Source organism: Histoplasma capsulatum, genomic scaffold (assembly GCF_000149585.1).
Source record: "Histoplasma capsulatum NAm1 scaffold_4 genomic scaffold, whole genome shotgun sequence".
NCBI classification, from domain to species: domain Eukaryota; kingdom Fungi; phylum Ascomycota; class Eurotiomycetes; order Onygenales; family Ajellomycetaceae; genus Histoplasma; species Histoplasma mississippiense.
Window position 1 is genome coordinate 2,534,321 of NW_001813979.1, and position 11,254 is coordinate 2,545,574.

The window sequence follows — 11,254 nt, forward strand, 5'->3', positions numbered from 1 at the left end:
GGAAAAGATGAATTTTTTCTAAACGGTCTGATGAAATGAAAAAAGTTACGGGTTGGGTTTGAGGTAAGGATTTTTGGTTGTGTTGGGGTATGCGGTGGCTAGGGGTTGTTTTTTTCTTGCAGCTTTTTTTTTTTGTGCGCGTAGAAATAAACGTATGGTCTGGTATGGTTATTGTTGAACTTTCTGGCTTTTCTGCCCTTGAGTTTTCCTTCCGGGTGTTGTTTTCAGCGATTATTGAAGCCAACCATCGACGCACAGCGGCTGCAATAGTAAGAGTTAACACCGAATCGAACAATACCGGGGGAGGATGAGGCATGTTCGAGGGAGAGGGATCGCTGGCATCTTGAGCAGCGAACAATATCGAAGGTGGACACAACAGTCTTCGAAGACTCGGAGGAGGAGCGGGGAGTCAGTCCTGTGCTGGAGGCATTGGAGGAAGACTCCTGCATTGAGGCGGAAGTCGAGCTCATCCTGTACTGGGAAATGCGGTTTGCGTCGCGAAGAGGTCGCTGGGTGAGCGCGGATATTTTGAGCGAGATAGAGATCGTACGAGAACTCGAGAGAATCGAAGAGAGTAGAGTGGGAGAGTTAAGAACGGGCAGATGAGAAGTGATGCAACAAGGACCTTGAGGCAGGGTAATATACTGTTTGAATCGGCTGGTAAAACGAGTTAATGTACCCAAGGCTCCGGGAATGGCGGTGTTCAAGCGAGCATGTGGGCGAGCAGAGCAGGAACAGGGGGAGGAAAAAGCGGCTGGTGTGGAAAACCACAACAACGAAAACCGAAGTAGAAGAACAACGGCCTTGATCCCTGACCACTGATGATCGAGCCTTTCTCCTCCCGGCGACCAAGGGGGACAGATATGCAGCCGTAATGCACACAGGGATTTTTCCGATTCTGATTTCGTGGAGTTGTTGGGCTGTAACCTGCCTCGTAAGCGACGAAACAAAGAGGGCTTGGTTTGAATGTTTCAATGGGCCAGGGTGGGAATTAGACTATCTAAGTAGATGATGATATTTTTTAAATACTGGCGGTCCGGCAACTGGGGGAGCAGGTATACAGTACTTTGGGAATTAGCGAAAAGGTACGTGTGCTGCGCGAAGTTGAATTTAAAAAATCAAGTGGAGATAGCTGTCAGAAGTTTGGGCGATGGGGCAAGATAAAACACGATTGACGAAATATAAATCTCAAATAACAAACTAGGGTTTCCTAGAGATGATTCCTGGGGGAAATAACGAGAGCATCCACAGCCAGTCGCAGGCACCAGCGCAGTGGATCGGGGACGCGCCGACGGATCAGCGAACAAATAAGCACACCACCAGACGACTGCTTATATCGTTTCCAGGTGCCTCTGGAAAGGTCGAAAGTTGTCAAAGCTCTCCCATCCACAAACCACGGTTCGACTAAGAGTCATAGATACCATAGAATCAAAGCGTCATGGATCCAGACCCAGAGGCGCTGCTACAATTTTAATTTTCATCTCTTCAGAAAAACTTTCTACAGCCAAATAAACTTCCAGTAATGCCGGATAAGATGATTGACTACGAGAAACTATCTCGAAGAAAACAATTCCTTCCATTCGAGTAATTTCTTCCATGAGGAATCCTCAGCGCCCGCACCAGAACCAGAACCAGAACCATGGAATCTCTTCAGAAGACAACACGGCTCTCCGCTCCGGTCCAGCTCGGCCTCGTGGGAGGCAAATGTGCTGATACGAGACCTGCACACGCAACAAATCCAGCGGCGTGATTTGCTCTTCGCCACATATCGCCCTGGCACCAGCCTAACTAAGCCCCACCGTCAGCCTCCTTGGCTCCGGTTGCCCTGTGTTCCTAACGGATTTCCTTCGACTAGGAATACTACGATATGATTCCTTGTGTCTTGAAGGTTGGTGGGTAAAAAAAAGAAGAAGTACCCTGAAGAGGGAACCATGGCCATGCAGGATGACAACATCGTACATGAAACAATCCCGCGTGCTGCGTGTGTGTATGAGTGTGTGTGTGAGGGCGGTGTTTCTTGTGTAAAAATAAATAAAAATACAAAGATTTACTCCCCCACATAGGTAATCCGTGCGTGCGTCCGTGCGTGCGTGCGTGCGTGCGTGCGAATGACTGATAGATGGGGAGAGAGATGACTCGACTGTGATCTGGTGTATTCATTTAGAAATACGTGCGTCGCCTCCCTCGTCGTTTGCGCAGCCTTCCTTTTCTCCAGGTAACTAGTGGTTTTTGTGTTTCTCCGCCACGCCCCAACCATGTGGTTTCGAGTTGAATGAATATAGACATATAAAAAAGATAAAAGTAGATAGATATATGCCGGTGATAAAAGTATGAGAGAGACAAGAAGCACCGAAAGAACGAAACAAAAACATCAATAGAGGGTCCAACAAAAGGGTAAGGTAACCACAAAAAAGGAGGAGAGTTTGAAACGCCGCCCCACCTGGCCCATGTCAACCTCCTCCCGCCAAAACAACCCCTTCTGACTCGGAGGGATTGATTCATCTTGCCCTTTGGCCGCGCCCCCGGAGTGACCAATACATCCAAAGATCATATACAGAGATATGCTGGGCTGCTTTTCGTCTACAGTATCGGAGTTCCTGCTGGGTACCTTGTCCGCAGAGCCCAGGAAAAATTATGGATGTGGAAATTCGGTAACTTCGGATGAACCTGAGAGCGCTCAATTTAAATTCAAGAAGTCAACTCCTGCAGTATTTCGAATATCTGATTTACACCGAGAGCAAAAGCACTTCACTCTCACTCTCACATGAAGGGTGTGGATTCATAGTTTGAAAGGTAGAAAGGAGCAGATGAATAATAGTAACGAACATGACAATGAATATGCGCCATTCAATCCAGTTATCCATCTATTTTTAATATTAAGTAATTAATTTCGCCATGTATCGAATGGAATGGCTGAGGAGTAAGGTGGTATACATGTATACATAGTCCGCTCCTATATCTTTCAAGAGGTGCATATATCTCCTTGTAGCCATGCATGAGAAAGGGTAATTCGAAATTCTTGCGTCTTAACGTGCAGACGTCGCGCAAGGTGACCTGCATGAGTCCATGAGGACAGGGGTGATGTACCGCTTTTGTTAACTCTTTCTCTATCTCGAGGGGTGAACGTTAGTTTTTTCATTGTATGCATACCAACAAGTGTGTAAGAAACCTGCACAGGTACAGGTGTATGTATTCATTCCATCGCTTATCTTGGCTCAAAAACAAGGGAGCGCGAATGTGGGATAGCATATGTAGTATCTTTCATCTCCTCTGTCTTTCCCCTTTTGCTTCCTTGCAGAACTACCCGCCTCATCCTGACGGGAAGGACGGACGTGCATGCACGACGGAAGATCGGCAGGCGGGGATTCTAAACGATGCATCCGCTGCACAGGCGAGGCAGACAGGATGCATGCGATCCGTTCTGCGTATATAGACGGCGTATATCAAAGCGCAGACTGCATGAACGAGATATCACTACTCGATACATGTATACACCACTTTTTACCCCATGATTCTGTTGTTGCTGTTGTTGCTCTATAACTAACCTGGCAGGCGAGATCCTGTAGTTTGACTAGCTTTTGTGCGACAACTTAATAACTTACTTTAACCCCTTACCATTCCTTCGCTTACAAGGGGGCGTTGTTTATTTTTTTCATTTTGTTCTGTGCCCCTGAGGGCATCTTGCATTGTTCATCTCCGTTTAATGTTACCTACCAGCGAGCTAGGTTTATTAGTAGTATTGGGATTAAGAGAGAATTGTATGCATGGGGTGCTTGGAAGCCAGAAGCAACAATGTACACAGGTAAGCAGGTTATTACAACTAGTTAACTAGCTACTTAGCTAGATATGCTCGCTATATGTTGATAAACGCTTCTTCTGAGTTACCACCGAGCAGGAATGTCATTGAATGGGCGTTCAGCTTAGAATCTGTAAAGAATAATGGCATATAAACTAATCCAGTTTACCCTTCGTTGGTGTCAAGTAGTCATTACTAACTAGTTACGGAGTACCTAGGTGGTAACTAATTAGTTAGCCACACTAGTTACGTCAACGGATGAACAAGTTTTCCAGCAAGCGCATGCAGCTGCATTCTGCCAAAAACATGGGCACCGTCCTCAAGCTACCCTCTTCCAATTAACCTGACGATACAACGTTGCTCAACACGACCCTGTCAGACTGTCTCGCTTCACACAGCATCGTTCCGGGTTTGCTCGCCGTCTTATATCTATACCCCACTGCTTGCTTCATCTACCCCGCCACGACTCAACTCCAATTCAGCCATTCAGCCATGAGGGGTTCTCCAAACCTCTACGTATTCCCTGACACCGACGCTCTTGCAACACAGCTTCGGAAATATGTCCTGAAGTCCCAGAACACAGCCATTGCCAGACATGACGTTTTCCGTGTCGCCGTCTCTGGCGGCTCGCTGCCCGCTGTCCTTGCCAAGGCGCTCCTCGCCCCCACCAACGGCAGCGAAGAAGACAGCCCCCGATTTTCCTCATGGGAGATCTTCTTTGCCGATGAACGAGTCGTACCACTAGATCACGAAGACAGCAATTATCGCCTCGTAAAGACTGAGCTACTCGATAAGATCCCCCCAGAGCTCGGAACGCCTATAGTCCACCCAATCGATATTACACATATCTCTGACGATGATCCGCAGGAAGTAGCAGACCAGTATCAGGAAGAACTGATGCACTCCTTCGCTGCCAAGGACAGCGTGAAGTTGCCCGTCTTCGACCTCCTTCTGCTCGGCTGTGGCCCAGATGGACATACCTGTAGCCTGTTCCCTGGCCACGAACTCCTCCGCGAATCAGATGCCTGGGTCGCGCCAATTTCGGATTCGCCCAAGCCGCCACCGAAGCGCATTACGCTCACGCTGCCAGTTGTTATACATGGGTTGAGAATTGCTTTTGTGGCGACGGGTGGAGGGAAGAAGGACATCATGAGGCGGATCTTTGATACAGAGGACGGGAGGAGTCTGCCGTGCGCTTTGGTGAATGCCGCCGGTGCGGAGAAAGTGAGCTGGTTTACAGATACTCAGGCTACGGAGGGAGTGGCGTTTCCTTCAAAGGGCAATCTTTGAACGAGTGAGTCAACGGGGAATTTTTTATTTGTATTTTTTATTTTTCTTTTTATTTTCTTTCCCCCCCCCTCCCCCCGCTTCTGATGTGTACTTTCGTCTCAGCTCTATGTGTTATGGGATGGCGAGGGAGATTGCTTGGGCAGGAAAAGACAAGAGAAAATTGTTTTTATTTTATAGGACTCTTTTCGACTGATACCCAGCTGATGGCAGGGCATGCTATGCAGATGTTCTTATTCCCACCAGCTCTGCTGATATTCTATTTTTCTCGGAATCTTTTTTTCACCTCTGTATGCTTCAACAAATCGTTTCTTTCGTTTTTACTGTGCTTGGGCTTTAACACTGCTGGCGATTCCCCCAAGCCTAAGAGGGCAGAGTATTAGAATGCAACCGCCGTATTTACTTCTGGACTTGTACTCAGAAACTCCTAACACTAATGAAATGTCGGGCCACATCTTCGCTAATACATATCGAGTCTGTTTGGCCAATACAATTGTTTCTATACTAGTTCACTCAGAGTCGAATTTGGATAAGGATTGGGTACAAAAAATAATAGGGAGTCCAATTGTCCGGTGTATACCCGAAATGTTTTTCGTTCTCTGTTGTCTGTGATCAGAAAGTCCTTGGCTATACGTTTGGCTAAGCAGCTTAACAACTTAAATATGCCAAGCCTAGATAGACCATCTTGACAAAGTCAAAAGATCCTGCTTGGGGGATCCAACGTAGGGCTCTCCTATGATATTCTGCTGACCACCGACAAAACATTGGCTTGAAACAATGCCGATACCTACGCGAAGGCTTTCCCTCCGCGAGCCTCACATCGCCCAGCAACGGAAACCTCCCGATCTCGACCGCGAAGTTACGGTATGCTACACAAACTTTACCCATCCTTGCAAGACAAAGGCAATTGAGCCATGGAGAAGGTGAACGACGAAACAAGACATCCCGCCCTCTAACCTACGTATACGCATAGCACAGATCCCCGAAATCGAAAGTCCCCGGTCAATCAAACCCCGCTCAAACACCATATCGACCACTACCACAACGTCTACAACCGGGTTGACATCCGCACCATCCCGGAACTCAAATCTGCCTTCGCATAACCAGCCGATGTCAATCTCGGGCCTTCCACAGCCAGCCACTACCGCAGCACCAACAAACTCTGGAGGCAATGGTGGCAATGTCGATGATCGCGCCATCCCATCCCGTCGTCGCAGTTTCTTGCCACAGCGGAGCACCTGGCAGAGGGGTGGTGGAGGAATGGTTCCTTCGGGTAGATCACAGCTACAGATGGAGGATAATACATTACTGATACGGCCACGCATTCAAGAAGCCCATGCTCCAGCGCCCCAGCCACCTGTGTCAGCCCCACCTGCTGAAACCTCGGCTCCCGTCCCAGACCTTCCACAGCTACTTCCTCCGCTATCGCCGTCAAAGCTATCTAGACCGGTGGCAAGTCCTACGCGAACCCAGGCTGTAGGCGTGAGCCGATTGGAGCGACCGGGGTCGGCGAATGCGCCTAAATCGGACACATTGAATTGTGTAGATGGACCTACCTCCCGCACTCGCCTGGAGAGAGCTGGGTCCTCCAGCACCACCAGCTCGCAATTATCGAGACCGCAGAGTGTGCATATGGCAGCAAAGGTTGAGAGGCCTGGCTCGTCAAGCACAATAACCTCACAGGGATCGAGAACACAAAATAAATCCACACAGCGCTTAGAGAGGCCTGAACGGCTTGGATCAGGGAACACACCCATACCGGAGGCTAGGAAACTTCAAACTGCAAGCGTAACTCGATTGGAGAGGTCCGCATCGTTAAGGCAACCCATTGCGTCGACGAGAGTTTACCACAACTGCGAACCATTCGCGGCACCAGAGCCAGGTTGTAGGTTTCGACGAAAGGTCATACAGGTGCGAAACAAGGCGAGGGCAACATAAGCTCGACTCCGTCGTTAAAGGCGAGCAAGCCTCAGTTCTCTACCTTCCAGCAACATTACAGTCCCAAAAAGGGACCGAAAACCAAGCCGCCTATTCCTCCTGCCTCGACATCCCCTACAGTCACAACTGTGGGGGCACGAGCTGGAATAGAGCCGTCCTCACAGACCAATCCTCATGTAGCAGCCCTGCAAATAGAACTCCTCCAACTCCATCTCCTTCATACCGACTCTATACGAGCTAAACGAGACTGGGAATACAATGTTGAAGAGCAACTGAGTAAACAGTACAAAACAGTCGTGGCCAAGTACCATACACTTCTCGCTCAAGAGCAAGCAGCGCAGCGTTATATCAACAACCAAGCTCTTAGCAAATTAGCGGCAGATAGCAAACCAAACACGAACAAAAGCAGCACGAATGATCACAACGGTGCTTACGACTTCTCGGAGCAAATACAGGTATTGTCCCGTGTGATACAGGATGTCGCAACGCTTACAGATATGCGCGGGGGCAGATATATTTCGTGCGTCCGCACCTTTGGGAAATGGTTCGACCACGTGGCAAGGGTGAGACAGGGCAGGGCCGGAAGCCGGAATTGGCCCCGGCCCCAAGAATCAGCCGTTACCGTTAGCAAACGCAGCGGCAGCGGCGATGATGACGACGATTGTAATTACGACGCGGACCGGAACGGTGATAATGAGCAGGACGCAAGCAGCCACAAGTACGAATTCATACACCCCCTTAGCTTCAGGTGGAAGGAGGAAGTCACTACGCTGGCTATGAAACTGGAACTCTGCGCCAGAGAGCTAGACTGCCTTGATGTGGATATGCGAATGGCAGGCGGCGAAGAAACAAGTGTCGATTTAGATACGGGTGGTCAATCTGGGGATGGATATCCCCCATCGTCTGCGTTGGTTCGCGTTGTGAAGGGTCATAAAATGCTGTTAGCGTCGATGATTGAGGAGTTGGAGGTTATGAGTGCGGTTGAGGCGGATGTTGGGGAGTTGGAGGGGTTGTGGGTTCGGGAGGCAGTTGATCGGCTGTGTTTCTGTGGTACCGCTGCTTTTGCCAGTGGTGAGAGGGAAGAGAGACGGCCCGGTTTGGGCTGTTGTGTAAGCTGAATGATACCCCCTGGGGTTGGGCGTTTCGTTCATGATGAATTGGAGGAGACTAGGCTTTTTTCAGTTGTCGGGAGCCACTGAATGAAATGGTAGGCATGACAATAATATGGATATTTCTAAGGTGATTTCTTTTCTCTCTCTCTCTCTCTCTCTTCTTCTTCTTTTTCTTTTTGTGGTCCTGGACGAGCAATAATGGATAATGAATATGAACATGATGAGAAGGTCTCATGCTCTGATGATTGGCTTATACAGAGTTGATTTAATTGAATTTATTGAATACCTTTCAACATGGAATGACATATGCCATCCTCACTACCCAAGCTTGTACCGCTTATCATTAAATTTGAGGGAGGCAAGCGGGAACTTTTGGGAGCTCTTCGTTACATACTAAGAGTGTGGTTTTCTGGGGGCGGGAGATCTACACGGTCCAGCCGATTTTTAGCGCGATCCTTGACATGTTTCTGGCATGCGGCAAAGCAGCGGCATGACAGCGCTCAAGTGTCAAACGTGTTTAACGTTAGGAATCGGACACTGGGTAAGCGAAATGCCATTTCCCTCCATCGCTCAACCGATATTTGGCTACCGCTGTGGTTTCTTTATGTCTTGGAAGGAAAAAAGAGGGTACAACCATGGACCAAGGTGTACCATCTACAGTAGTGGAGGCATACCTGTAGACCCCATTGGAACCGATACATTGGACCAAACGTCTTTACAATTTGAGAGCAAGAGGGGGCGGAGAGAGAGAGAGAGAGAGAGAGAGAAAGGGTGGGAGGCATGCTGCCGTATGAACTAATAGATAACTTGTAGGTAACCGGAATCAATTGCAATACAGCTACTAGTACTTCAAGGAGCATCAAATCAAATACTAGTATTAAATAACTGTACCCAACTTCAATTCCCAACGCTAGGACAGTTAGGCTGCATGAGGTGCTCGTTAAGTCTCATTGGTTATAATTCCCATTGAACTTTGCTCTGGTTTAGCTATTCGTATCAACTAGAGTGTTGTTGAGTCTAACTAGTTGACTCAACGGTGGGGATGATGTCATCAACACTTATAAATCACGTGAATAGCAATATGTCAACATGTTCCAAGGTTGTTTCCGGCCCCAACAGACCCCTTGGGAACAATCGCAAGAGGAGGTCGGACTGATAACAACCTCGGGACATACTTGGGCACCAGCCTTTATATCGGCATCGGGGGTAGCCTTGGAGCTGCTATGATATCGGATTCACCAGCTTTCAACCTATTCATTTAGTGACCTGTGTGGCGTTTGTTTGTTCCTCCTCCAACTTCACCAGCAACTACGCACGCCGTCGCGATTGATAGCTTCTAGGAATCCGTCACTATCAAGAACAATCATCTCACTTGGCCAGAAGTCTATAGTGGTTGTATGTACATGGGAGTTTTTCTCTAGCCAACCTCGAAAACTCAGCTGTGCCAGCGCCGAAGCCCTAAGCCGTCTTAGCTTACTATCCATGCTGAATCGATCCTGGGAGACGTGTGGGTTTCTCGATTGATAATGCTTGGAAATTGAAAGTTTTCACTTAACTCGTTGCGGACCCTGTTGTTGTATGATTTTTCGCAATGAAGTCGGTTTTGGAAAAGCGCCTTCTCAGGCGCGAGCTTGGCGAGTATACGCCTTTCTCCAGCATCGCGGGAATATATGGAGATAAAACTTGGATTGAGGATATGGATATTGTCAATGAATTGGGCGGTCATACTGGTTGCGTTAATGCCTTAAGGTATTGTATACCTTTTTTTTCTCCCGCCTCATTCCTGACGCCTTCCGCTTCTTGCATTTCCGGAAGCTGGGGGGTCAGTGGATAGATGTGCGGATGACTTGCCCCTACACATGGATGTGCCATGATGATATATATATCCTGACCCTTGTATGTCTTTGTAGTTGGTCTACTTCGGGGAGACTTCTGGCCTCTGGCTCTGACGATCAGCACTTGAATATCTACTCCTATCAGCCTGATTCATCCACCGCACCCTTCTTCCTCAACACTACCATACAAACTGGTCACTCCGCAAACATATTTTCAGTAAAATTTATGCCACACTCCAATGACCGGACACTTGTCTCATGTGCAGGAGATTCCGAAGTCCGTGTTTTTGACATTGAGCACTCGGGCCGAATGTCTGTGTCATCAGAATTTGCTACTTCCGCGAGAAGTCGTCGGTTCAATAACTTTTTTAATGGAATGTGGTACTTGACAGACGCGAACACGAATGCTCGTGTATATAGATCCCATGCGGACCGAGTGAAACGAATCGTCACGGAGTCCTCGCCGTACCTGTTCCTCACTTGCTCAGAGGATGGTGAGGTTCGACAGTGGGATTTAAGACAGCCGTCTTCTGCATATCCTTCACCTCGTGGCGGGCAAGGTTTTATGGCTTATAGGCCCGGTCTTAACCATGATGACTCTAATGTTCCTCCACCGTTGATATCATACAAACGATATCACATCGACCTAAACAGTATATCCTGTTCCTCGAGTCAGCCGCAGTACATTGCTCTCGGAGGAGCACACTTGCACTGCTTCCTTCATGACAGGCGAATGCTGGGGCGTGACTTTCTTGCTGAACGAGGCAAGATGGGAAGTCTATCTCCTGGTCCCTGGAGTACTGATGATGATGCTATGAGTCAGGCAACTAGATGTGTTCGACGGTTTGCGCCCAACGCTCAGAAAAAAGTCAGATCTGGAGATAACGGCCATATCACAGCATGCAAGATAAGCGATGCCAACCCTAACGAAATAGTAGTCAGTTGGTCTGGGGATCACATATATAGCTTCGATATTATGCGCAGCCCTGATGCTAGAGATGCCAAGAATGCTGAAGAGCCAACTATTCAAGAAAACTCTCGTTCCAGAAAGACAAAAAAATCTAGGGCCCGAAAGCGGAAGCGAGAAAACACTAACCGTGCATCCAGGGCAAGTAGCAACAGATACAATTCACGGTTAAGATCTGGCGGTAGCCAAGAAGACCCAGATATGTCTTTTAGAGTCAGATATGGGAATGGTCGGTCAGAGGATATTTCACTTGATTCTCTCCCAGGAGGTATCCCTGGCGCTCCTTCAGAGCTGATAGAAAGAGCACGAGAGTCAGTTT

General features: G+C 48.3%; 5 protein-coding genes across 5 annotated transcripts in view; all 5 read left to right on the plus strand.

Annotated features, from left to right (window-relative positions):
- Positions 1–606, plus strand: part of HCAG_04761 (predicted protein) — a gene marked incomplete at both ends in the record, with an annotated part of 911 nt that extends 305 nt beyond the window's left edge. The window contains 2 exons of the mRNA XM_001540871.1: positions 46–87; positions 307–606. Coding sequence (XP_001540921.1) covers positions 46–87; positions 307–606 — 342 coding nt within the window. The remainder of the gene's footprint in view (positions 1–45; positions 88–306) is intronic.
- Positions 607–3,792: 3,186 nt separating this feature from the next.
- On the plus strand, positions 3,793–5,086 carry HCAG_04762 (hypothetical protein; the record flags this gene model as incomplete). Its single annotated transcript, XM_001540872.1, has 2 exons — positions 3,793–3,802; positions 4,176–5,086. The coding sequence occupies 2 exons, from the start codon at positions 3,793–3,795 to the stop codon at positions 5,084–5,086; spliced, it is 921 nt and encodes a 306-aa protein (XP_001540922.1).
- A 774-nt stretch (positions 5,087–5,860) lies between these two features.
- Positions 5,861–8,139, plus strand: HCAG_04763 (predicted protein; the record flags this gene model as incomplete). The annotated part of the gene is made up of 3 exons (XM_001540873.1): positions 5,861–5,947; positions 6,062–6,994; positions 7,072–8,139. 3 exons carry the CDS (start codon positions 5,861–5,863, stop codon positions 8,137–8,139), a joined length of 2,088 nt encoding a protein of 695 aa, XP_001540923.1.
- A 300-nt stretch (positions 8,140–8,439) lies between these two features.
- Positions 8,440–9,018, plus strand: HCAG_04764 (predicted protein; the record flags this gene model as incomplete). Its single annotated transcript, XM_001540874.1, has 2 exons — positions 8,440–8,674; positions 8,972–9,018. 2 exons carry the CDS (start codon positions 8,440–8,442, stop codon positions 9,016–9,018), a joined length of 282 nt encoding a protein of 93 aa, XP_001540924.1.
- Positions 9,019–9,724: 706 nt separating this feature from the next.
- Positions 9,725–11,254, plus strand: part of HCAG_04765 (conserved hypothetical protein) — a gene marked incomplete at both ends in the record, with an annotated part of 3,852 nt that continues 2,322 nt past the window's right edge. The window contains 2 exons of the mRNA XM_001540875.1: positions 9,725–9,882; positions 10,044–11,246. Of these exons, the coding sequence (XP_001540925.1) occupies positions 9,725–9,882; positions 10,044–11,246 (1,361 nt within the window). The remainder of the gene's footprint in view (positions 9,883–10,043; positions 11,247–11,254) is intronic.